The sequence below is a fragment of the Phyllostomus discolor genome, chromosome 1 (assembly GCF_004126475.2).
Source record: "Phyllostomus discolor isolate MPI-MPIP mPhyDis1 chromosome 1, mPhyDis1.pri.v3, whole genome shotgun sequence".
Taxonomy (NCBI): Eukaryota; Metazoa; Chordata; class Mammalia; order Chiroptera; family Phyllostomidae; genus Phyllostomus; species Phyllostomus discolor.
The window spans coordinates 189987343-190015335 of record NC_040903.2 but is presented as its reverse complement, the minus strand read 5'-3'; the positions used below and the strand labels follow the sequence as shown (position 1 = coordinate 190015335).

Genomic DNA, 27993 nt, shown 5'->3' with positions numbered 1-27993 from the left:
GTTCAGCTGAGACAATATTGATTAAGCCTGAACTATGTACCATCTTAATCAGATGTCTACTTTTGTGACTGCCCTGATTTAAAATGTGACTTTCAAGGACGTGCACTCTGTGTTACAGGCTGAGCCCCAGGAAAAAACTTGCAGGCCTTGAAAGACCACAAAAGTGTGTGGCAACAGCAATGCCTGGCTTAGGGACCCCAGCAAAACAGGCAAAACCGTAATGTGTAAAATGATAAAGTAGACTGAAGAACCATCTAACAGACTACATTGCATGTAATAGGTAATCAATGTCACTTTAACCAAGAAATTAACCAAGGGCCAAAAGGATATTCTCTTCACAGGCATCTCATAAGGGTAGGGATCAGGCCCATCTTATTGGCTTAGATCCTAACTACCTCTCCTCATCTACCACCAAAGAGATGTTCATGAAGATTTACCATAGGCTGAGCCCTCCTCACTTAGTCGCGTACACCCACATTCCTAATCGTTCAGCAGAACACAGCAGGCCCAAATTCCCACCTCCCCCTGTCACTGCTGTACCCCTTGGCCTGACTTCCTCATTGTCCTTGCACTCCATTTGTCACCAAGGGTGTAAGGTTAGGTGACACCAGAGTCCTATTTTCAGATACCCCAAGATAGTAAAGAGGAAGAGGGAAAGATTGAGGTGGGCAAGAAGGCTCTGAGATTCATGGGCCACACATTTCCCGAGAGTAAAGACGGGTGGTGGGAGACAGCACAGAATAAACAGTAATGCAGAAAGAGGGCCTCACGCAGGGAACAGAATATTAAGTACAAGGCACATGGCTATAGTGCTTAGATCCTAGACAAACAGATCTTCAGAGCCATGCCAGACCTGGCCCCTGCCAAAAAAAGAAAGAGGTAAAAAGCCTGCAACCAGTATCATTTGAGCTGTAACCAGTAGAGGGTCTCTCAGAGCCCCTCAGCCTCAGAAGCGAGGGCCAAGATATGACTGGAGTTTATGGAGAGGGTGATAATTGCAAGCCCAGAAGAGAGCAGAGGCAGGAGGCCATTCCTACAGCGCAGGCTGTCCCTGAGTCTGAGGTCACCTCCGGAAGGTGCTGCTGGGTTTAAGGTCCACCAATGGGGACTGGTTAAATACGACGGTGCAGCTGTCACCATCAATTACTGTGATATCTATAGATACTAATATGGAAAATCACCCCCCTCCAAAAGAATACAAAATAAAAATTCAAAGGGACATAAACTCAGTATGATATACCACCATTTGTGTAGAAAGAAGTGAAGAAATGCATAACCTCGTTTGGTTATGTATGCATACATTTCTTCTAAACGGTACGTAAGAAACCGGTAACACGGGCCATCTGTGGGGAGAGGAAGAGAGTGGCTGGAGGTTGGGTAGGAGGGGGAGTTTTCGCCTTCATATTTCTAAAAGTTTGAATTTAACTATTATTTATTCAAAATGCAAAATGGTCTAAAATTATTTCTAAGTGAATGTGGAAAGGAACTACCATTTGCTGAAAGTGTATCAGGAACTCTGCATGTGTTGTCTAATTTACTTCCCTCGCTCTTAAGGAACTCTACTTTTTATTCTTATATAATGTTTAAAATCTTACAAATGTAATGTACACTCAATGCATAAAATCTGAGACACTCACATATAATTTGAACAGCAAACAAAAACCAAACCCAGCTGTAATCCCAACTGCCTCAGAGAAGCCGCTGTGAAAATTTTGGTGTGAAGCCCTCCAGGTCCACGGCGGTCTTTACAGAAGCGCAGTCCCGGTGTTCACACTGCTCTGCAGCTTGTTTTTCTCACTTCCCACCACGTCAGGAGCATCTTCCCACGTCAGCACTTATTCTTCTACGAGATAATTTTATTATTTAATAATATTGCTTAATACGGAGGCATCGTGGTTTATTTGATGAATGCTGCATTTAAAAATACTGTTGTTGTGAACATTCTTTTATGGGGGCGGTGGATTAGACGCCTCTCTGCACTTCACACATCTCATCTGTCAGCAAATCCCGCTGGCTTTACGTTCAAAGTATTCCCCAGACGGGACCATTCTTCTTCCACTGCAACTACTCTGGCCTGACCTATGACCATCTCCCCCTCGGGCAGTGATAATAACAACAATAACATCAAATACAGAAGTGACATGTGCTGTGTGTTGTTACAAGTGTTTTAACTCATTTAATCCTCATCACAACCCTGTGTTCTAATGTTTCTCATTTACTAATGCATTTAACCCTCACACACACCCTGTGACGTATAACTGTTATCCCCATTACGCAGGTGAGGAACCTGAGACACAGAGAGAATATGTAGCTTGCCCAAAGTCATGCAGGTAGTAGGTGGCATAGCTGGGATTTGAACCCACGCAGTCTGGCTCCAGAGGCTGCTCTTAATAACTAAGCTGTATCACCCCTCTAGATAATTGCAGTATCTCCTAACTGGTCTTCCTGCTTCTACCTCTAACCCCACAAGCTATTCTCAAGACAGCTACCAGAGTAAACACTTTCACTAACATAAGTCCTATGATGTCTAAGGGGGGTGTAAATAATGATGGAAGGAGACCTGACTTAGGATGGTGAACACACAATACAATATACAGATGATGTATTAAAGAATTATATACCTGTATAATTGAAACCTGTATAATTTTATTAACCAATGTCACCCCAGTAAATTCAATAAAAAGTAAAACAATCAACTGTATAGTTTGTTTTTTTTTAAAGTCCGATGATGCCATTGCACTGCTGAGAACTTTTCAATATCTTCCCATTCCTGTTAGACTGAGTCCTGAGCTGGTCTGCACATCCAGTCTTCTATGACCTCTTTGCTTCTCCTGCTGCCACTCTCCTTTCTGGTCGCACTAGCTTCCCTGCTGTTCTCGAACAGGCCAGGCATGCTTCTGCCTCAAATCCTTTGCATTTGCTATTCCATCTACATAGAATGCTGTTCCTGCTTGGCCATCTTGCTCACTCCCTTACCTATTTCAGCTGTTATTCAAATGTCAGTTTCTGAGTGAGGCCTTCTCAGGCCCCCTGTTTCATGATAACCCTCCGCCTGCACTGAAGCACTCTTCAAAGCCCTTCTCTGCTTTTCTTTCATAATTCTTATCATTTGACGCCCTGTAAGTTTCATATGTTTATTGTCTGTCTCCCTCCTTGATTATAAGCTCTATGGGGGCAGGAATCTTCCTGTCTTCTGCCCCATCTCCAAGGCTTCAAACAGTGTCATGTAGCAGTTCTATAGCCTCCCAGCTCACCTGGGCAGGTGCCCAAACAGGGGCAGCTTGAGGGACTTACTCGGACAGCCAATTGCCCCTCACCTCACTTCTCTTCCATTATTTTCAGGTCTTTTTTCCCTTACTTTGCCACTTGCCAGCTGGGTGAGTTTGAACAAGTGACTTGCACTTTCTGAGCCACAGCTTCCTCATTTATATAATGGAGTACATGAATACCTAGCTCATGGATGCCTGTGTGGATCACATGAGATGTGTGTAAAGCACCCAGTAGGTACTCAATAAGTGAGTGATGGCCGCTGCCGCTGCCGCTGCCACTGCTGCTGTTGCCACGAGGCACAGGAATAAGGTAGAAGGGGCTGCTGGCAGAAATGACCTTAGGGTCTTCTGGAGGGGCATAGCCCTGGGCCACAAGCAGGTCACTTTGAGTTGGAGCTGAGCACACCGAGGGAGAAATGCCTGGTGGCATCATCCCCCCAGTTCCCCATCATGGGTCCCCTGCCCAGCATACCGTATGCATTGCCACATCTTACATCCTTTCCCATTCACCCCAATTTCCTATGAAAGCGCTGAAGATGCAGATGTTATGGCCCCTCCGAGTTCAGTCTAATCGCCAAGCTCGTAAGTGCTCAGACTGTGCCGGCAAATGAGGCAGTGGGGATCCATAACATTAAAGCTCTGGTTATATCAATAAGGAGACATGGCCTAGTGATAAATAAGCCATCTCGAGATGAAAAATAATATTAGGAAGGATACCATGGAAAAACAAAGACAAGACTGAGACGGGGAGGAAAGGAGCAGAACGGGAGGTGGGGCGGGGTGCAGGTCTCCACTCGCTTCTACGGGAGCCTGCGAGGACCGCGGGAAGAGCGTGTGCAAGCTTAGAAGCCAGAGCCGGGCTTGGGTTCTGCCTCAGACACATCAGCTATGTGTGTCTTGGAAAAATGGGTTAAACTCAGTTTTCTGACCTAGAAAAATGAGACTAACAAAAATATACCTCCACTCAACTGCTGTGAGAATCAAGCCTTGTAAAGAACCCAGTACAGTTCCAGGAACATAGTAGGTGCTTAGCAAGTGTTATTTTCTTCTGCATGCTCTCCATTCCCATAGCCTCACTGCCGCCCAGAAGAGGTGCCCTATCTAGCCCAGACTCTTAACCTCACCCTCACCTTGGGGCAAAGAGAGAAGCTAAGCCTCTGGGAAGCAAGGCAGATAGGAAGGCCAGGAGGCAATGGCCATGGTTACCCCCTACTCCAGACAGAGACCGTGCTGCTCACCCATTCGACCAAACTGCGGTCCCCGGGCCCCCGGGACACAAAGATGAATAGAATGTAGCGTCTACCTTAAGGGGAGCCTCAGGCTGAGAGGGGGAGACAGACACATAACCTCAAAAGCTATGAAGGGAGTTGGGGCTTCCCTTATATCTATGAACCCTGATATCAAAGAATCTGCTTCATTGTCCCCACCATCTAATTTGACTTGGAGTTTGAAAGAAAGCCCTCACTCTTTAGAGGCCTGAGCGAAGTGCTGCCCAAGTGCAGTGGGCAGCAGGGAACTCTGCCTAGGAGAGCCGGTAGGCAGCATTTGAACGGGGCGACGTGATGAGAGCTAACGCTTATTAATATTTACTGGGCACTAACATGTCAGGCGCCAGGTGCTTCACACATATTAGCTCACTCATTTCTCCCGACAGCCTTGTGAGGGAAATACTGTTCATATTTTACAAGGATAAGGTCACATCGTTTGAGAGCAGCAGACAGAGTCTTATTCTAGAGCCCACATTCTTAATGTCTATGCCAGATCGCCTCTCTGAATCTTAAATATTGCGGCCATTCTGGGATCCAAGGTCAGCATATTCCTCCTCTCCCTACAACACACACACACACACACACACACACCCCAAACCTACATGCAGACCGATGGAGACGGGCTCACCCCTCTATTCAGGCCACGTTCATTAGCATCTGCTCTGTGTGGGACTCAGAACTGTGGGGCTTCTGTGTGTGTGTGGGGACAGCAGCCCAGAGCCCCTTCCTCCCCCCATGAGTTCTGTTTTGCTGCAATGTCCCTTGGCTCCAGAGCCTAGAGAGTGGGATGTTTAAGGCTGGAACAGTTAGCTAGGCTTCTTTCCCACCTCTGCTCCTGGTAGACGGGAATGATGCTACCTGAGAGGTTTAAGACACACGAAGGGCTCAAAGGCCTGGAGGCTCAAAGGATCTTCCAAAGCAAGGGTATTCTCTCTCTCTCTTTCAAGTGTGGAGCAGTTCGCTAAATGCAATCTTACATGGAACAGACACAGCAGAACTGCTGTGAGTTGGTGGTTGGGGGTTTTGAAGCCCTACTCATGCAACACTCTGTGTGTCCTTTCCCATCTTCCCAGGCGGCCCCTGAAGGCTCCCTGTGGAGTGCATTTTAAAACCCATCCGAGGTGGAGCACTGGCCAAAGCTTGGTCGTGGTGCCCCGTCCTCAGCTCTGCTGGCTGTTGAGGACTGGCAGCATCTGCAGCCAGGTGAGGTCAGAAACCAAGGGACTCACTCATTACTCCTGTCATTTGGAGGTTTAATGAACATTTACATGACTCTTTGCCCTAATGTGCGCTCTGAATTGCCTGGAAGAGAGAAAGAGATATAGGTTCTGGGCCGGGATCAAGGGTGGGGGAGTCTCAAAAGATGGGCCAGGGTGGGGTGTGGAGGACGGAGAGGTGCTAGTGGAGCAGATAACAGATGTTTTCTCCTTGTGGCAAATACAGGAGTGGCCACGGTTGAGTGGAGATGGAAGAAAATTAAATCAGAGAACCATTCAGAGTGAATGAAGGCCTCACAATTGCTTTTATCCCAGATGATCAAGGATACTATCATTAAATTCTGTTCACTAGGACATCTTTTACAAGGGCAGGGCAAGAGCAGGCTCTGGTCTGTTCTCCTCCTCAGAGTGGGGGCCCAGCTCTATAGGAGATGTGTCATGCTGTTCAGATACCACTTCTTGCTAGTATTCACTCCCCATGGCCAAGTCTAAAATATTGAGGCAGTGTTGCAGGCTGGTGAGGAGACAGAGTCAGGCCTGATTTGAATCTTGGCTCTGCCACTAATAATTTTCTTGACTCAATCCAGTGACTAATTCTTTCAGTTTCCTCCTCTACAAACTGGCAACAACACTGGTTTCTCCCTCACAGGGTTGTTGTGAGGAATGAATGGGTTAATACATATAAAGCACTTAAAACAGCACATGGCATTGAGTGGTTAGTCAATAAACGTTAGCTTTATTATCATCAACATTATCATCATTTTCAGAGGCACGTAATTATAGCTTCGGATGCCCTGAACGGTTGAGCAACCACTGAGAGTCTCCTCCCATGCTCTCGTGTCTAGATAGGCTCAAAACCTAGTTTGCCAGAGTATGGGCGATTCAATACTGTACTTAAAAAAGACAGCGCAATAAAGGCCTATCCCTCAGTTCTACCACAGTCTGTTTCAGCGGAGTGTGGGGAAGCGGTTCTGCTCCCTGAGGTCGTTCCCAGAGGCTCCAGCATTGCCTAGCAGTTTTAAGCTCTTCACTAATTTTTGCATCCAGCCAGGAGGCAAGGGATGAGAGACAATTTAGAGAATCAGGCAGAATAAGGGTCGCACTTGGAAGAGACTGACATCACTTTTGTCCCTGTTCTATTGGTCAGAACCGAAGTCACACGGCCCTACCCCGGCCCCACCCCAGAGTGAAATCTAGCTGTGTGCCTCGGGGGGGGGGGAATGAGGCTGTCGGGAGAGTTCTGGGCCAGTCTTCACTGCGACTTTCAACATTTTTTATACTTAATTAAAATATTGATAAGAAACGCTTTTTATTATGGAAAATATTGAACAGAGACTGAAAGAACCTCCATGAGATATCATTCAGCTTAGTTTTCATCTTACGGCCAATCTGGTTTCATTTTACTTGCACCCAACTCCCCCCTCCTCCCATATTATTTCAAAGCAAATCCAAAAATATTACATTATTAAACCTACTTCAGCACAGAAGATGTCAAGCAGTTGCTATGTGCTCGCCACTGTGCCTACATCAGGAATACAATTATAAGATAAAATGTTTGTCTTTAAAAAGCTGCAGCTGAGTGAGGAGCTTATAGACCAAAGCTTATTGAGATGAGCTAGACCAAATCACAATGAGAAAACAGAACTCTTATTTGGGAAGACACATCCTCCAGCATGGGCTTAAAAAAATATCCCAAGTGACCACAATAATTAATAATCTCAGTTCCCCCCCACCTCTCTACCTCACCACTGGGTTTCCACCAAGCGTCTTTGCTCTTCCTTGAGACGCGGCTCCTCTGAGGGCTGTTTCAGCGTCGCAGCTCTGCACCTCGCAGGACAGGAGCTCACCTGTCAGTCGTGGAGTCTGATAATGGAATGATCGCTGACAGAGGCCCTTTCTGGCCCAATCAGCTCCTGGGACTTCTATTAAGCAATGACCTGAGGCTTTAACTCTCTTTTCTTAGAGGTGGGAAAGATAAGTGGCCTCCAGGGGTTAAGAGGCAGAACCTTAATCAAAAAGAAACTGAGTGTTGACAGCCCTGCTGGCTCTAAGATCTCTCTAATCAGAGCTCAGGAGCCTTAATGGGCCACTACCCTTGCCCCAGATGTCCTGCCACACATCACCACCCGCACACCAGCCACGCAGCATGCCAGGCAAAGCCAGGAATACCACCCATGTCCTCTACCTCCTTCAGCTTCCCCCACCCTGCAGCAGCCTGGAGTGTGAAATTCAAATGCAGTGGACTTGGAAATTACACAATAAAACTTGGTTCTATTCAACCACCTATTAGCCATTTGCCTTGCAGGCAACTGAACTCAGAGTTTGCCAGGCAGGACTAGACTGCAGCTGCGCCACAAAATGCACATGTAAAACACACATGTAACATCTGTGTCTATACATCTATCTCCAACTTCAGTTGCAGGATATTCACCTGCATGGGGATGGTGGGTGGTCTGAAGCACAGCAGGGTTATTGTTTCTGCTCAGAAGGGTACCTTGTGAAGCACAGAAGGCAAATCCTGAGTTCCTTCTGCATTTAGGGGCTGGGTGATAGCCTAAGTAGCCGTTTATTATAATCTAGCATCTCCAGGTCAGCACAGCAGGCTGAGCTGGGAACGGACGTTCTGTTAGCAGTCACCTTCCAGTGGGGGCAGGCGAGCAGAGGCCCACAGAGAGGGCCCCAGCAGGCACCTGCAGAGTGCAGGGGCAGTCTGCTCCAGTCAACACACAGAATCCTTATGTCTCACCTGCCCACCTACTTCCTGCTATGCAAGTTGGTTGAGAGTGAACAGAAAGGAGTATGGAGTGCTAGTTCTGACATTTTTGGAGACCAGGGTGAAGGAACAAAGTTAATTAAAAACTATGGTTAATAATAGGGTCGCCCTGAGAGTGAGCCTGGACGATCAAACTTCAAATCATGAAACACTCTAAAGATTAAATGAAGTAAGTGTCACATAGTGTGGCTGTTCACTGCAGGAGAGCAAGACCGGATGAGGCTAGGATGGATTTATGTGTCAGACACACCTGGGTTCAAGTCTTGATTTTCTTCAACCACCTCTTAGCCATTTGCCTTGCAGGCAACTGAACTCAAGAGTTTGCCAGGCAGGACTAGACTGCAGCTGCACCACAAAATGCTGCTGTTGGTTGTAAATTCTTGGATAATAAAACTTTTAAAGCGATTTATTGTACTATTCATTTTATAATAGTTGAAGTCACATCTGAATACTATTTGGATGGCTCCCGGTGAGATTTCTCGAACACAGTCATTGTTATTTGGTTGCATACTTTACACATCAGTCTGGGGGGACCACATCACCTCTCCTAATCCTCCGCTGAATCATCTCAGTCAAGTTAATGGCCCCAGATAGATGCCTCAAGCCCTCTCCAATTTACCTCAGAATGCCAAACAAACATTAGAATTTTCTACGTGTGCCCTCATGTGCAAAGGATTGGAAAGCACTAATTTAATCTCCGAGTAATTTCCTTGAATGGAAGATGGGAAAAATAATATATATCTCAGTGGATTTTGCAAGGATGAAATGAGTTAAAATATGGAAAGCACTTAGAACAGTGTCTGGAACATAGCAAATGAATAATAAATGCCAGTTATTATTTTTCCTTGCAAGATGTGGATAATACCACCTACTTCACATGGCTGATGTGAAGATTACACATGTGAGGTGAAGCCTATTAAAGGCTTGGTCCTACATCTGGCATACAGCAGGAGGTCAGCAGATGCAAAGCAGTGTCACCAGCCCTCTGACTAGTGCCAATGTATCAGCTTTTTAGGTTCGACTGTAACTTTTCAACGCAGCTCCCACGTCCACGGCCTCCAGTGAGACTGTAAACTCTTTAAACTGATTTCCTTCTCTTCAGGCCCTGCTACGGTCTGGGTCTACAGAAGGCGTCTGAAACATGGCTGGAGGTTGATTTTGTAGAGCTCTGAGCCTTTACAGAGTAATATTATGTCTGCTATTTTATTTAATTTCTCAAAACAACTTTAAGCTATTCCATGTTAGAGGTAAGGAAACTGAGGCCTAGACAGACAACGCGGTTTGCCTGAGAGCAGCAGCTTTCGGAACGAACCGGACCCTCGGTGCACCGACTCCAAACAGAGCATCTCCATCAGAGCACGTTACCAGCCGGGGGCTGCTGCAGACGGCCGCGCAGGGGAGCGCAATTCATGTTGTAGATGCTGCAGATTGTTTATTAATGAAGTACGTTCGTGGCAGATGGCAGTAAGAGTTTTGTTATAGAAGTCTATTAAAATCACTGTCTAAAGGAACATCTTTATCCTATTTGTACAAAGTCACACTGTAGAGACCCTACCACAGACAAAACAAATTTTCCTCTGATGACTGAAACAGTAATTTGGCATGCTGAGCCCCTTTGGATTATCGATTTGAATCTAAAAGATAGGGAAACTTACATAGTGGCCAGCAAACTTTTTCTGGAAAAGGCCAGACAGTAAATATTTCAGGCCTCGTGGGCCATACACTTGCAAGGACTCAGCTCGGCTGCCGCAGCCTGAAAGCAGCCGTAGACGATCTGTAAGTGAACGAGCGTGGCTGTGTTCCAGTGAAACTCGGCTCAGGAAAAAAGGCAGTGGGTACAAACGTGCCAATACTGACTTACAGAACTATGGTTATTTGAATTATCAATTAGAATTTTTTGAGAGAGCATTACCTCATTTGGATTGAACTTGTTAATAGGTGAGAAGCCAAAACTTGGAAACAGAACTGATTTCAAATCCCTTGTTCTTTAATCTTAACACACACCAGATGTTCTCATCTTGGCAAGCTGGTGACCCGCCAGTATGCCGCAATCGATTGTGAAGTATGTTTGTAAACAATCTGCAATGTGTGTGTGTGTGTGTGTGTGTTTATATATATTTTAATCCTCACACAAGGATATGCTCATTGATTTCAGAAAGAGAGGAAGGGGGAGGAAGAGATGTGAGAAACATCGATCGATCACCTCCTTCCCATAGGCACTCTAACAGGAGATTGAACCTGCAACCTAGGCATATGTCCTGACTGGGGATCAAACGTGCAACCTTTGGGTGTATGGGGCCATGCTTCGACCAACTGAACCACCTGGCCAGGGCAATTTTTATGGATATTACTTAAAAATAAATTGAAATAGCTCTGGCTGGTGTGGTTCAGTGGACTGAGTGCCGGCCTGTGCATCAAAGGGTCACTGGTTCAATTCCCAGTTACGGCACATGCCTGGGTTTCAGGCCAGGCCTCTAGTCAGGGGGTGGGGGTGGGCGGCACGTGAGAGGCAACCACACACTGATGTTTCTCTCTCTCTTTCTCCCTCCGTCCCTCCCCTCTCTCTAAAAATAAAAAATAAAATCTTTAAAACAACTGAAATAGATCAGAAGGGCCTCACACTTGTTTTGATTTCTTGAATGGGAAGGAAAAGTCAGATCTAGTCCAGAGGGAGCTGTCACCCCCTCGCTTGGCCTCCAAGGAAACTGACCGCTCGGTTCTCTTGGCCTCTGTCTCTACAAACTCCTATTCCCTTCGTTCAGATGAAACTAGATGTGGTCCTATGAAAGAAGCTTCACCAGGAAACAAAGGTAAGAAAGAAAACAAACAAATGGGAGATCTACAAAAAGACCTAGTCACCTGGTTTAGCAAACCGCCCTTGTTCTTTTCACTACCAGACCGAGCTGTCCAGGCTGCTAACCACACAGCTTCAGCTCAGCACCACTTATGACCTGGTCGGAATGTCAGCCTCTACAACACGACCATAAATCCATGACCTTTGTGGACATGGAGGGCTGGAAGTTGGAGGTTATCTAACCTGTGACATGCTTAAGGTTCCTTTCCTTTGGCATCCAGTTCTCCTTGGACAGCCTTGCAATAACAGGAAGGTGTCACCTATATTAGCCTGTGTTACTTATTATCAACAACATAATTAGGAAGTTCTTTTGTATGTTGAGGCAAACTTACTCTCACTGTTGCTGCTTCTGCACACGTCTGCAGTCACATAAAACAACCCTGCTTGCTTTTTCACATAGCAGCCTCACCAGTATCTGGAGATGCTACCACAGAATACCAAGCACAGGATTCAAGGTGAGATTTAACAATCCAATACCTTCTCTGTCCGGAGATTTCTGTGTTTGAGGGGCTAGGGGAGTCACAGCACACTACGGGCAATACTAAGTTTATGGACAACTAACTTAGCTCTAAGTCTTTAGTTCCACCTCCCACATGCTGCACTGAGGCACGCCTGGCCTTCTGGATCTAAGAATACACTACATCTGTAAGCCGTGCAGTATGTTAAGTGCTCCAGTGTTCATTATCTAATGCAGTGATGCTTTGCCTTGAATACATGCTAGATTTACCCTTTCATTTCAATTTTTAAGCAACTCTGAGGGATCCGGATTCTCTTAAACAATATAATTTGCCATTATCTCAGCCTTTAGTCACTAAAAAATTTGCTAACAATACAATAAGGATAGTAACAACGGCTCAGATTAGTTTTGTGCCAGGCATTCAGATAAGAGATTTTCATGTTATTTACCCCTCACAAAAACATCATGAAGTAGTTGCTATAATTAATGGATAAACATAGGTACAGAAAGGTTGTTACTTGCTCAAGGCCACAGGGTCAATTGGTAGAGGACCCAGGATTTGAACCCAAGCAGATGGACAAAAGAACTCATACTTTTAACTACATCACACTATTCCCATCAATGTCCTTTTACAAAGCATTACTAAACTATGTGAGCAAGTCTGTGTAGAGCTCTATGGCAAACCAGCATGGCCTGAGCTAATCAAACCTTTTGAATAAATACAGCTAATTCGTAACATGACTACTTATGCTCATGCAGCCTCAGTCAGTCTGTCTTCTCCACAATAAGTTAATTGCCATGCTGAAATCCCAGAGGGAGAATGCTTAGACACAGTATTCCTTGAAGTGGTTAAATGCAAAGCAGTCGGCACCCTGGCTCTACCACTCATTAGTTAAGCCCTCTGTGCTTCAGAAGGTAATTAATAGTATCTACCTTATGATTATGATGTTTATAAAGTAACCCAGGCAAAGTGCTTAGGAAAACCCCAGGTACATAGAAAGTGCTCATTAAATAAATGTTGGCTATTATTGTAATTCCCATATGAAAACAATAAATAGTCTGGTGTGTCTGGTTCTCAAAGTTATCACTTTTTAAATAATCTAGTCTAAAACCTTACTCATGACTTGTCAGATTTATCAATCTGTCTGTTAGCAATCTCTCTCATTTTTTAAAAAGTATCTGCTCATCATTAATAATCCAGCACCTCAGAGTTCACCATGCTTTCTTAAAGGCCACCAAGAGTCCTGATGCCACTCTACACTGAGAACCAGAGAATTGAAGCATGCCTGATGCCTTGATATTTGGATGTAATAGAGAAAAAGAGCAGTAACTTCCCAACAAAGGGCAACTGAATTTGTGGCCTGTTGAGTCATCACCAGTCTGTGAGCCTGAGTATAGAAAATCAAGATTGTTGGTCAAGTTGATTGAGATTTGGGTCCTCAAGGCCAAGTCTGAGGGGGGCCCAGGGTATGAGCCATCACAGCACAGCTGTCCTTCAGAGTCCCTGCTGAGCCCCAAAATGAGAGCCAGCCAAGCAGACATTTCCAAAGAATTGGGGTCCACGCGGCAACTGAACTTGAAAGCATTGATAGCTATTACCCATCCTACCAATCCTTTTCACAGGCAGTCTTGAAGTTAGATAACAACCTTGTATATCTAGTCCAGAGGTTGTAAACTAATAGACTACAGACCAAAAGTAGCCACAGATGCTTTATTTGCCTCCCTTTGGTTATCTTTTTAATTAATATTTAAAAACCTGAAGATTTAGCATAAAAATAGATTTTGCTCATCTTAAAAAAAAAAAAAGATCTGGCCACATCATGTCCTTTGAACAAGAATCAGCCAAAGCCAAGTAGTAGCTACCCACTTTAGATATGCAGAATCCAACCACACATTAACATTTGCAAACCCTGATTAAATCCAACATTTCGTTCCACAGCTGAAGAAACTGGAGCTCTGAAACACTATTTGACCTGTCTACATTTAGTGGCAGTCAAAATTAGAAGGCCAGATGCTCTGAATATGAGTTCAGTGATCTTTAGTGAGTACTACTGATCTTTCCCCTAAAGATATGAGATACAGGGGCATTACCTACTTGTAGGAACCACGACAAGGAGAAACAAAACTGAGAACTAGGTCTTCTGCTTTTGCAGCCACTATCCTGCATTTCCCTGTGCTGCGCTAGAAATTCTCAGGGGCTGCAATACACCAGGGAAGTTACAGCTAGCCAGAGACTCAAAGTCCCAGCATTCCTCAGGCTACTGACCACACCCACAGTCTAAACTATCTGTGTTCTCGGCAGAAAGCACTGCACATTCCCAGCCTCCACAGATGCTCTCACAACCAGCTGGGTTATGACCAAACACGCTGCTTTTTCCTTTGCAAAGGGCCTTTTCCCTACCCACACAGGCAGTTAGTGGGAACAATAGCCTCCATGGGACATGGACTCAGGGAAGGGAGGGAAGGGGTTATAAAGAGCAGTTACAGATGACAGGAGGTCAGGAGCTCTGAACTCTCTTCCTGGCTTTCTTTTCAAAATGTCAAATGACTATGGCCATGGCCTTCAATACATTGCTTCTAAAAAGTATAGGCTCTGTCCAGATTGACATAGTTTTATGCGAAGGATGCCCTAGCTATGCTCCCCTTGAGTATATTGACATTGATTTGTAAATCTTTGAAATCTTTAGCTTAAATGGCCATGAATACATACTATCACAGCTTCATTGTATCTCAGGTCCAGGAATGTACTATCTAAAACTGTCCAAGGGGTTTTTGGTTCCCTTTATATCTCGGCGAGACCAACAACAAATTATAGTCCATGCAAGTAATTAGGATGGGAACTGCACGAGGAAAGGAATAGTAACTGTGGAGCCCTTCACATGAGATCATACTCAATAAAGGTAGAAGGAATACAAAATCAAACCTGTCTTATTTACGGATGAGAGCAGAAAGCAGGTGGCAACTGAACTGGATGGAAGATGGCAAGGCCGAATAGCGGAGCAGGTGCTGAGTCAGAGATTCTGACTTGTACAAAGGACCAAAAACAAGCACACTATCAAAGGGCAAGTGCTCAAACGTGCATAATGTCGATGACAGTTGAAGCCGAAGAACTTGCCAAGGTCTGCCTTTGCCCTGCCAAGGATCCTGGAACAACTTCTCCATGTTTCCGTGAGAAAGACTGCTGCCAGGAACCAGTAAGTAGAGAGGCAAACTTCCCTTTGTGCTTCCCTCTGGGCAACGCATTAAAAAAATTCCCTGGAGCCTTTGTCTGGCATAAATTAAGGTGTTAGAGCCAAGTTCCAAGAGTCATCAAAATCCAAGCCACACATTTATTCTGTTCAGGTCTATCCATCCTGGCTATTGCCTGGCCTCCTGGGAGCACAAGTGAAATATCAGGCTGTTGGCTATGGTCAGAGCCTTGTCTGTTACCCCTCAAGTAGAGAGATTTATTCTCATCGAGGCAGAGGAGATTGTTCTAGATGCATTATTTAGATTCTAATACTTTTCCCACTTGCTGAATATACAATGACAGTATTCTCTCAGAACTAAATGATAATGACAATCATTCTATGAGATGGATTTTTAAAAGTACTTTTTCTCTTTTGATCCTCACCCGCCTCTGAAGCTGAGTCTGTTGATGTTCTCAACTTTCTTAAGCGGGAACACAGGAAATAGGCTAGGGTCTATGTAAAAGAAAAAAACTAAGCTCAGAAAGGGAAGAAACTAGTCTCTTAGATTTGGGACACAAAGAAACGCTGAATTAGGGCTGAGAGCCCACTCACAACAGGCATGAACTCTCCAGCTCAGCACTAAATCAGACTTGAGTGGTAGGACAGGAAGCCCTTGGGAAGACACTTTCATAACAGCTTTGTCATCAATACACAGAATTCTGGTACCCACATTCAATGAGTGCAGGCTGGTAATTTGATTCCACATAAGGCTCTTTGAGAAATGAGTTTTGTAACCACTACAAGACCTAAATCTTCCTCATCTGGGGAGCACTGGTCACTCAATTCCAACCATGCAGAGTTTTAAAGGACCAGGTTCTCACGGAGAAGGTACCACAGGCTGAGGAAAGGGCAGCCCTTCCAATGCAGCAGTGTGCAAAGGAGGAATCATCACCATGTACATGACGACTTGCAAAAAATGTAGCTCAGGAATGCTTTTCAGTAAGATGTGGTTGACAGTATCCATTAGCCCTTCACACCTGCAGGTTTAACGATATAGTTAATACATTTTCCTTCCTGATCGAAGCTACTGCTCCTGAGCTACTTAGGCTGGAGTCTGAACAAAAGGCTGTCATTGGACTAAGATCCTCTCTCCCCAACTATGCTTTCTCATTTCAAGTCGCTGCCTCAGGGTTTCACCTCCTGTCTGGTGTTTAAGTGTCTACCGGATAGATCTTCCAATGGAAAACAACTGTAAACTCTTGACAAAATACAAAAAACTACCTGAAGGCGTTGGTGAATAAACAACAGAGCAGGCAAGTTCTGGAGAGAGGCTGCAACTTGGAAGAAGGAAATGGCACAAGGTGAGTTGCCATTTTTATGGCTTTTAGGCTGATAGAAAACTGTAGCCTTTCTGGCTAAAGAATCAGAGCAATCACAGCTTCTGGAAAGTGAGGGGCATAATCTCAGAAGAAAGAGACCGAGTTCTGTGTATAAACTCTACCCACATTTCTAGCTGACCCCTGAACCACACAACCATACATGTGTGAGAGAGGCTTCAGCTAAAGCTAAAATCATTAAATTGAGATCTGAGCTGCTGCCCGAGACATAGTTTACAGTCTGAGTTCAATGAAGTTAAATGCCTGCTAACAAACAAACAAAAAAAGTCAGTACTCTTTGGAGAAATACAACAGAATGCACAACATAATCGTGTACAACATTCAGGATACAGTCTAAAATTACTCAACATTTGAAGAACCAGAAAAATAGGACTCTTTCTCTGGAGAAAACATAAACAAAGAAGTCCAACTCTGAGATGATTTATATGTTGGATTTAGCAGAAAAGAAAAAAAAACAGTTATTATAACTATGTTCAATGAAGTAAAGAAAAACATGTTTCTAATGAATAAAAACAGGAATGTTACAGAGAAATATAAAGCAGTTACTACCAGTAACCACAGTTATTTATGCTCCAATGGTGAGTGAGATGGTAATAAGAAAACAACTCACATTCAAAAGTACTCTAGCTCAGCTGGAGATTTTTGTTTCAAGTGACTTTTATTTGTACCAAAACTAAATTGAAAATTGCTTACTGACACTATAGGTAGTTTTTGCTCTTTGGGAGACGTGACTGGAAAGGAATAAAAAAACTGAGGGAAGTTTGGTGGGGAAATTTTGTGCACAGGTATTTTCGTTTGGTGAGGATGTCAAGGACAGAGGTTTTCTGTCTGGGGTTCCGGATGTTCAATGCCAGGCCTGCTACTGGTTCTTACACGGGTCAAGTTTTTTTTTTCTTTCAAAAGGCAGAGCACATGCTCTGTAATGCTCCTGCCAGCATCTAAAGGAGGCAGGCCACAGAAAATAGAAAAGTGTTTTTCTAAAGAAAAAAGTGATTTTGAGAGAGGAAGCATGGAGAACATCAAAGCCTTGTCTTCTGAAGTGACTCTAACGTGGAATTACTAAAAGTACTTGGAAGAGATAATCCTAAATCCACTTTGGGTCTCACACTGGTTCTTCTCTCCTTTGTCTACTGAATTCTATATTCTGTGAGACTGTATTTCAGAAACAGAGCCAGCTTCCCAACCCCAAAATTCCTGGTACTCTCAAAAGCAGGATATGATAGAAAAGGGAAAAACTGGTTCCTGGATAAAACAAAAGGACACAAAACTCACAAAAAAGTGGCAATAACTATAGTAAGAAAGGTTACCAACAGGTCTGAAGCTATTGGTTTTAGAATAAAGGTGATAGTTTCTCTGAGGGCGAGGAGTATAATTATTTAAATCAATAAAAACAAACAAAGAAACAATGTCCAAACAAGAGAGTAAAACCTCCCAGAGTATCCTTAGCAACCGTGTAATATGCACCAACTAAACTCAGTTTTCAGTGTTGAAACGGAGCAATGACTCTTGAGCTCAGATCTGATTACTCGGCCAGAAACAGAAAAAAAAAGCAAAAGAAAATTATAAAACTCCTCTTTTTATCATAGTTTTTCAACTATAAAGTTGCCCCCAACATTATTCAATCATATAAAATTCTAGAAACTTTACAAAATTCCTCTTTTTAAAATTTATTTTTTGTTATCAAAGAGAATGTCCAAACACAGAATACTAAAGAATCTGTCCATGGCATCATTTTACAAAAGTTCCCAATGGAGTGCGAATATTTTATTTTGATGAACCTCCTTCACTTACTAAAGATGAGGTGGCTGAACTGATGCAATTACTTAAAAAAAATTCCAGACAAAAACATCCATTCTCATTCTGAATCTGCGGATTGGAGTGAATTCAGTGGTTACAATACCACCACTGGCAAATAATTAACCTCCCCACCACAGGGAGCTATTCAGATTTTCTCATTAGGTCTCAGAGGTCTCTCAGATATAGGCACCATGTTTGAAGTCTCACACAAAACATCTGTGTCACTTAAATTACACAATGTGGCAGTGTTTTTTTCATGGAGACACAATCTTGAAAGAAGGCGCAAAGTAGAAAACAACCTGTTTTCATGTTATATGTGAGTACACTATTGGACCGTCGTCCTTGGGTTCTGGGCATCGTAGCCCTTGTTGGAGAGGAATTCCACCCATGAAGCATCTGTCAGTCCTAAGGTGCTCCCGGTGCTGAGGGTGTCTGCACATACAACCACGTGTTGTTAGGCCAGGACCTTCTTCATCTACTGTTCGGCTCAAACGTTTTGAACTGAGTTTGGTTGTCCTTCCCATCCATCTTAAGCTCTATTTCTCGGCCTCGGGATATGTGGGGTACTTGACAGTTTCTATCTTCTCTCGGACTTTGTAGGAGGGATATAGGCCCGTCCTTCCCAGTTTCCTGTTGACACCTTTGGAATAGCCATCCCAGTGATTTCCAGCCACACCAATGACGTCTCCAGGCTCCATAGGAATTTCATCTGCAGTTCGAGGTTGGTGAGGATAAATAGCAATCTGGTTGTGGGCATTCTGACCCCCAAAATAGTAGATGTCATCCAAAGAATGGAAGTTTGCCGAGGCATCAGGATGCAGTGTTTGCATGATTTCATAAGCAACTCGACAGACCTTGGGAAAGAATGAAAAAAAATTATTAGTATACGTAAGATCTCCTTCATAGCAATCTAAAAGCCCTTGGACAAAGGGACTAGAACTAGACCAGGACTAGGACTGAGAGAATGAGAAGTAGTGGATTCTAGTCACAAGTTTTCAGTCCACATGCTCTCCGATGATGGGGTAGTATGTCGTTTTTTTTTTTTTAATCTCTGTGCTTATCTTTTATATATAAAAGATTATCACAATTGAGGTCTCTGAGAGAAAAAAATATATAGTGCAAAGCACTTTAAGAATATGAATCAGCTAATTTTAATAAACATTTATTAAGAGTCACACAGTACTCCATGTTGGGATCTGGTGGCACAAAAATGAGTAAGACATAAATTGTGCCCATGAAGAATTTAAGGTTTAGAATTAGGACTATAACTACTTCACAAAAATGCTGCTGCTCCCTTTCCTTCATTCAGTTAATCAATTACATACTCTTTTCTGCTAATTTGGACTTGGTATCAGAACTCTTCTCAATAGAAACTTATGTAATTACTGACAATCAATTAGCACTGGCAAGTGTGGTAAAACATATCTACCATTTCTATTCTAAAGAGGTTTTTTTAAAGGTTTATTTTATTCTCATTCAAGAGAGAGGGGAAAGTGTGGGGGAGGAGAGAGAGAGGGAAACAGAGAGAAACATCTATCGGTTGCCTCCTGCGGGTACCCTGACTGGGGATCAAACCTGCAACCCACACATATGCCCTGATGGGGAGTCACACTGGCGACCTTTTGGTTTGCAAAACAACACTCCCACCACACTGGCTAGGGCTATATTCTAAAGAGTCTAAAGTGTGCTATGTAGATAGTAGCATTCTAGGACTGAAATAAGATGGACCAGTCTTTGGCGAAGATGCATCTACCTGACACATTTAAGGTTACTTAACAGATTTCTCTGTCAAGGAACTTCTGGCCAAGATGAGGGCATAGGTAGATATGCTTGCTTCCTTGCACAACCAAAAGAAGAATAACACATTTAAAAACTGAAACAACAAGAACTGCCAGAAAACTGAACTGTATCTAAGTCTGACAACCAAGGAGTTAAAGAAGAAACACTCATCCAGACTGGAGGAGGGGCAGAGAGGACACGTGGCAAGGCAACAGACTAGGTGGGTGAGGTGGTGGCTGGTGGAACGGGTGGTCCCACATTCAGGCATAGATAAACCAGGAGGAAAACTGGGCAGTGAGGCAGACCTTGCAACCCAGGGTTCCAGCACAGAAAAATAAAGCCTCAAAAACTCTGGCTGTGAAGATCTTTGGGAATTGCAGTGGCAGGAGAAACTCCCAGCCTCGCAGAAGAGGTCGCTGGAGAGACCCACAGGGTCCCAGAATGTACACAAGCCCACCCACCTGGGAATCAGCAACAGAAGGGACCGATTTGCTTGTTGGTTGCAGAGGAAGAGACTGAAAGTGGGGCAAGAGCTGAGCAAGCAGCATTGTTCCCTCTCTGACCCCTCCCCCACACAGTGCCACAACGCAGTACAGTGACATAGGTTGCCCCACCCTGGCGAACACATAAGTCTCTGCCCCTTACAACGTAACAGCTGTGCCGAGACAAAGAAATATGGCCCAAATCAAAGAACAGATCAAAGTTCCAGAAAAAGAACTAAATGACAAGGAGATAGCCAACCTATCAGATGCAGAGTTCAAAACATTGGTAATCAGGGTGTGCTCACAGAAATGGTTGAGTATGGACACAAAATAGAGGAAGAAGTGAGGGCTATGAAAAGTAAAATAAAGAAAAACATACAGGGAACCAACAGTGAAGAGAAGGAAACAGGGATTCAAATCAGTAGTTTTGACCAGAAGGAAGAAATCAACATTCGACTAAAACGGAATGAAGAAACACGGATTCAAAAAAATGAGGAGAGGCTTAGGAACCTCTGGGACAATTTTAAACATTCCAACATCAGAATCGTAAGGGTGCCATGCCAGAAGGAGAAAAGGAAGAGCAAGAAATTGAAAACTTATTTAAAAAATAATGGAGAACTTCCCCAACCTGGCAAAGGAAATAGACTTCTAGGAAGTCCAGGAAGCTCACAGAATCCCTAAGAAATTGGACCAAGACACATCATAATTAAATTACCCAAGATTAAAGACAAGGGAAGAATCTTAAAAGGAGCAAGAGAAAAGGAGTTACTTATAAATGTATTCCCATAAAACTATCCACTGATTTATCAAAAGAAACCTTGTAGGCAAGAAGGGCCTGGAAAGAAGTATTCAAAGTCATTAAAGGCAAGGACCTATATCCAAGATTACTTTATCCAGAAAAGTTACCATTTAGAATAGAAAGGCAGATTAAAATGCTTCCCAGCTAATGTCAAGTTAAAAGAGTTCATTATCACCAAGCCCTTATTTATATGAAATGTTAAAGGGACTTATCTAAAAAAAAGAAGATCAAAAACTATGAACAGTAAAATGACAACAAACTTACAACTATCAACAACTGAGCCTAAAAAACAAAAACTAAAAACAAACTAAGCAAACAACTAGAACAGAAACGAAATCACAGAAATGGGGATCACATAGAGGGTTATCATTGGGGAGGTGGAGAGGAGAGAATGGCAGAAAAGGTACAGGGAATAAGAAGCATAACAGATAGGTACAGAATAAACAGGAGGAAGTTAAGAATAGTTTAGGAAATGGAGAAGCCAAAGTACTTACATGTATGACCCATGGACATGAACTAAGAGAGGAAGAATGCTGGCATGAGAGGGGGTGCAAGGTGGAGGGGGATAAAGGGGAGAAAAAAATGGGGTAACTATAATAGCATAATGAATAAAATATACTTAAAAATTAAATTCAAAAAAGCAAAAAGTAAATTTGTGACCTGGCTGGTGTGGCTCAGTGGATTGAGCACCAGCTTGCCAACCAAAAACATTTGTGTTGTACAGTTTACATGTCTCAAATAAAGAACACATAGTGAGTCATAAAAAAAAAGACGACTCTGTCAGAAGAATACCTACCATGCCCACTGGATGGATGGCAGCTAAAATTCTATAATTTGAGTTTCATTTCTTGAGCTTAATGCTTGGGATTAAGTTAAACTATAACTATCCTCAGGGAGGTATAACATTTTAAGCAATTGAGGAATACATTTATTATAGCATAAATAGATTCTGAAACTCTTCTAAGAATAGGTGAAGAAAGAAGAGAGAATATTATTGTTTTGCTTAGAAAACTTTTCCAGAGCTGGCCAGGTAGCTCAGTTGGTTGGAGTACCGTGTGGACATACCAAGGCTGCGGGTTCAGAATTTTATCCCTGAGGAGCAAACAGTTGGGTTTGTGCGAGGCTCCAAAGCTTTCTCAGAGCAGGTGGGATCTTGTATTTTTGTGAAAACAGACAGGGCCAGGAGGATCTCCTAGTGTGGAGACTTGGAAGTGGAAGTGGGTTCTTATTTCATTGGGTGATGCTGGGGTATCTATAAACTATTTTATTTTGCTCTTCAGCGAGAAAGCAGTACCCACTGTTGTTTCCTGAGCCATACCTCGATGGGAATTCCAATTCAGGGCCATCTGTCTGGAATAAGTGCATTATCTGTTTTTTTCCACTACACTTTCCAAAATGATTGAAAGTGTAGTGAGGCCAGTTATACTGTGTGTGAATTTGGAATTAGACAACGAAGAGTACCACAGAATGTATTTTAAGCCACAAAGTGAAGTAGCACAGGGAGATCCTTTATTTGGCTTATTTATTTAATTTTAGAGCTTAATTTACTTTATTTAAATTTTAAAGCTTTTATGACTAGATCAGTGGTCCTCAACAAGGATGATTTTGCCTGTATGGGGCATTTGGTAATGTCTGGAGACATTTTTAATGGTCACAACCTGAGGTGAGGATGCTACTGGCCTGGGATGCTATTAAGTATCTGACAGTGCACAGGACAGTGCCTCATAACAATTTATCTGGCCCCAAATGCCAATGGTGCCTAGGCTGAGAAACCTTCAATTAGAAGAACAAACTTCAGGCAGGCACACAGTTTAGGCCCACAGAGGAGGTGTTAGATATGGGGAAGTGACCCTTGACTTACTCATTCTAACAATATGCATTACAAAATGTGTAGAGGTTGTTACTAGTTATTTGCACCTGTTAATCATGCAGACACACAGCCAAATTGTCAAAAACAGTTGAGAGAGACCAAGCAGTTATAATCACCCACCTTCACCCTTGAGAATGGAAAAGAGATCATGACCCTAATTATGAAGAAACATCAGCAGTGGATGCCTACACGGGAACCTGGAGGCCAAGTAAGTTTTCCCTTCTGACTAGGATCGCTGCCTATGGGGCTCCTGTTCTGTGTACCTGTCTTTTCTGGGTAGTAAGTTGTACTCTTATTCCATATGGGAGAAACTCATGCAGCCTCTGCTGTGGTAGGTCTTTCCAACAATCACATCGCCATCCCACTGTGACAATGTGCACTGCCACTTGATAGACACTATTTCTTTATACTCTCTGAAGTATATTCTCATGAGAATAATGTGGCTTTCCTTTTCACATTTTTTCTCCACTCCTTCTAAGCTTTTAGGAATATATTATTCTTATACAATTTATATTTCTTGGTAGTTATTTCATGTGAGTGTTTGCTTACTAGATTCTGGACCAGGGTAAGATCTGTATCTTTATCTTCTTTGACATTCCCTCTGCACCTACTGTAATTCTGAGCACAAATAGTCATTTAACAGATTGTTGAATAAACTAGCCAATAACATGCACATAAATGAAAGAGCAGAATAAAATCCACAATAAATATTACTATGCAGATATTCCACTGGGACATGTAAGGCTGCCTGGACCACTCATAAGAACACATACACCAAACCCACAACACATAATTGTCTGCAACAATTAAACTCAAAGAATAAATGTAGTACAATATTGCCTAAATTTAACGTAGAAATGTAATAGGACTTGAAGAGGAATTACACTTACTCTTTCTTATTTTCCAAAAGCAATCAAGTAAAGCAAAATGCTGGACATTTAAGCTTCTCAATATCAGTGCATCGATGTGTAGAAATGGATGGATTCTGGTTAAATACTGACTGATGCAAAATCAGAAGGTTTTAAGTAAGCTTAATTACTTGCTGTTTCTGTTAAATGCCATGAACAAGCCAAGCACTTTAAACAACTCCAATAGCTGGCTTCAGCGGAGATGTATTCAACCGTTGCTTCCAAATAACTAAATATTCAGTGTACTTAAATAGCTATTTTTTTGGAAACTTTCTCATACTTACACAAAAGAGATCATTCCCAAATATTAGGAAAACTTCACCTGAATCATGATAATTAACATTTAAAAAACCACACAAAAAAACAAGAATTTCCTGATCCCACATGACCAAAAAGTACTGGCCACTTAAAAATACCCTGTTGTCATTTACCTGGGAGGAAAAAGTGCACACCAAGAAGTCTGCCTGGGATAGAAAGTGTATGTCCAGAATCACACCCCGAAGTGAATTTTCTGTATATCGATTGTGCAGTCCAGCTGACCAAGAGATAGAATTATCACTGATAAATTCATAACTGGGGTACCTAAAAAAGAAATGAATTTATACATGGTTACTGAAATCACAGTATTCTATTAGGAGGAAGTATCCTATCAGCAGGAAGCAAATCGGTTCCTTTGACCAAGAGTTCCTCTCCTTCTAACAGTCAACAGATCTTTAAAAAGTTGTAACATTCAAGAAAGTAGTCAAGGAGGCATCTTCGAATCCAACAGCGGGACAGAAACCATTCAGGAGAGTCCTGTGTGCTAAACGTCATTGGCATGCATATAAAATACATCTCAATGCATCAAAATATCCCTTCTCAATTCATGAGAGCTCAAAACAGAAGGTTCCTATTTTCTTGGTAATGAGTGACCTCTAAGAGGTTTTTCAAGCTGCTTTCATATTTGATCACTGAGCTTTTCCTTTAGAATGTAAGTATCATGATTAAACTTCATTTAAATTTTTAATTCAGAATTTGTGGTATTTCAGACTTGTCCCCTAACCTCCATCCTAACCACCATCCTTGAAGTGCCATCTTAACCAATAATGGTAATGCGAAAACATTCTAATACACTTATGAAGGCAATTCCTTGTAGATGTCCACCCAAGTAACATTTTGGTAGTCCTGAGAAAGGATATTTAAAACTATTAAAACAGGATGTCTTTAAAAACTCTACCATAAGTTCAAATGATTCTATTCTGAATTAGAAGTTTAATTATACTCAAGAGTGAATCAATTTTTTCAGTGCATGGGACAGGTCTTCAGAGTTAAAAGGCAAACTTTGGGAAGCTACTTGAAAAGTAGATAACAATTGTACCTATTTTATATAATTCATAAGCATTAAACACATTAAGCAATTAAAAGTACTCAGAAGAGTATCTGACATGTAGTACATGCTCAGTGAATATTGTCTGTGACTATTAATCATTTTTCCCCAGGCATCTATCTTGGTTTTATTGTTTAACTTCCTTTAGATGTCTGCTCAAATATAGCCTCGTTAGTAAGGTCTTTAGCAGTCTATATCCCTTTTATCTGCTTAATTTTTCTCCATGGTTCTTTTATTATTTGACACAATATATACTTACTGTTTATTTACTGCCTACATCCATTCATTCGCCACCTTCATCATACCTAACTGACAATGGGCATTTCAATCTGTTTTGTTTACACTTATTCTCAGAACCTTTACAACCTTATTCTCAGAAAGAGAATCTGGGATATGGAGGATCAGTAAGTATTTGTTGAAGGAATAATATTTCCTATTTATAAATCCTGAAACATTAGGAGTCAGTTTACCTGTCTGTCTCCCACATAGTTTTGCCCCCAAACTGGGACTAAGCCTTATTTTTCTTTGCATCGCAGCACCTTGCAGCCCACACAATGCTATGTGTGTAAACACAGGCACGAGTGAGTGCTATCTGCGTCTGGGACCTCTTCCTAATCCCCTAAGAGCTGCTTCAGATTTCTCTTCATTTCACAGCCACCACAGGGCTTTCTTTCATTGCCTCTAATAATGACCGTGAAGCTAAGGTTTCTGAGCACTGTTTCAGACTGGTATTCAGTGTTCAGATCCATTTGGCCTCATTATTTTTGACATTTTGCCCTCCTCAGCTCCGAATCAGGGAAATGAAGGAAATGTCACATTTGTTCTAAAAAGAAAACAAACAAAAAAGACTTTTAATGTGATTCCTGAAAAGCTGCATACCCAGGCATGGAGCAGAAACAGCAATAAATAAATATAAAAACGCTGGAGGGTCGAGGAGAAGGGGAATTGCTAAAACACATGAGTAAAGGTTTTATCCTTGATTAAAGACTGCTTTTGTCAGCATGGTTTGGGCACTCAGTAAAACACAGAAAAGAGTGATCCTTTTACTGAGAAGTGACACTAACATTAATGCCCTTCTTAACTTAAAGGACCCTCCCCGAAACCAAACCAAAAAGACACCTAAGTTCCTCAGGCCGTATCTCTATAAGCAAAAGACGACTTGATGAAGGACACTTAGAGCGGGAAAGTCAAAGAAACAAAGTGAATAATGGGAGAGCGAGAGTTTGCACCTCCAATAATGAGCATGGAACTTTCTGTACAAACATTCTTCTTTCTTGTCTTTTGTCCACAAGTTTATCAGCAGAGGAATTCTTCCATTTTGAAGTTGCAGAGATTGGCAATAATAAAAAACATTTTTTCTTCTTCTACCTTATACAAATTCATGTTTGTATTACCCACAAAGGACTAACTTGAAATTAAAGACCAACAGCAAGTTTTCTGAAGTCCTTCTCCAGACTAAGGGAGCGACTCCTCTTCATGACTCAGAAAATTAAAATTAAGGGATTGTCAAAGAGGAAAATTATACATAAATACTACCTTTATAATGGAATATGAAAGAACGGAATAGAATAGGATAGATAATAGAATATGAAAGAAACTACTGCTTAGACTACCATGGGGAAAGGAGTTACCAGCTATTGACCACAAAAAGGAAATTCAAGTTTTATGAATCCCATAACCAAGTACTGCCACATATACCACAAGAGTTGCTTGGTGTAAAAATATAATACTGTGTTATAGATCAAAGCTGTAAGCACTTCAGGTATTTTTATCTAAATACTTCCATGTCCAGGCATATAGCTTAAGGAAATAATGAGGATAATTTTAGGCACATGTCAGAGAATTGTTTATAAGATTAAAAAATTATAAACTATCCAATATTGGGAGAATGGTCAAGTATGCAATGGAACATCCACACAGTGGCTAGTTATTAAAAAATATGTTTAAAATGATTTTTTTAGTGACCTGGGAAATAGACCTACTGCTATATTAATCTAAAGAGTTCATGTAATACAGAATAAGATAAACTACTAAAATGTGTAACTATATAAGTGATTGAAAGAAATATGTCAAAATTAAAAAAGTTAAACCCACTGACTAATAGGACTATGGGTAATATTTTTTCCTTGCTTGTATAATTACCAACTTCCATATTTTCTAGTGGGCATGAATTATTTTGCTAATCAAGGAAAAAAGAAAAAGGAAAAAAGCTTACAATGCATTTGAGAACAAATAAGAGTAGATAAAATTAGTATTTTAATATTTTTTCAGCCAAGCTACAAATTCAGTCTGGTATTTTAAAATGAAAAAGTGTGGTGAACAATTTCTACATCTCTCTAATAGGTCTAGATATCAAACTGGAAAAGTACTTGTGAATGTTTTTATTCTATTTTGTGCCCAAATGTTCATTTAATCCTCAATCCTTACTTAAGAATTATACCTGTATAAGTTGGCTTATTCTTGACTGGTGAATTTCTTGGTTCTTTTTTGTATGTTTGTGTGTGTGTGTGTGTGTGTGTGTGTGTTCAATCGAGACTTAAGAAAAAAAAGCAACTTATGGTATATCAGATTAATATGAATTCTTCGG

At 42.1% G+C, this 27993-nt stretch overlaps 1 protein-coding gene and 1 long non-coding RNA gene across 8 annotated transcripts in view; both read right to left on the bottom strand.

Annotated features, from left to right (window-relative positions):
* Window positions 1-6470: 6470 nt before the first annotated feature.
* LOC118497238 lies at window positions 6471-10859 on the bottom strand. Its single transcript, XR_004899768.1, has 2 exons — window positions 8119-10859; window positions 6471-8025 (listed from the first exon to the last, which is right to left on the bottom strand). It is a non-coding gene; the product is annotated as an uncharacterized LOC118497238 (long non-coding RNA).
* A 6564-nt stretch (window positions 10860-17423) lies between these two features.
* FUT8 (fucosyltransferase 8) overlaps window positions 17424-27993 on the bottom strand; it is a 196703-nt gene continuing 186133 nt past the window's right edge. For 5 of the 7 annotated variants that reach the window (XM_028505361.2, XM_028505363.2, XM_036011092.1 and 2 more), the window contains 2 exons: window positions 24472-24622; window positions 17966-19056 (listed from right to left, as the gene is read on the bottom strand). In XM_028505361.2, coding sequence (XP_028361162.1) covers window positions 18739-19056; window positions 24472-24622 — 469 coding nt within the window. In that variant the 3' untranslated portion in view covers window positions 17966-18738. Of the gene's footprint in view, window positions 19057-24471; window positions 24623-27993 lie in introns of all 7 variants that reach the window. The other 2 variants (XM_036011074.1, XM_036011093.1) reach the window with 1 other exon arrangement.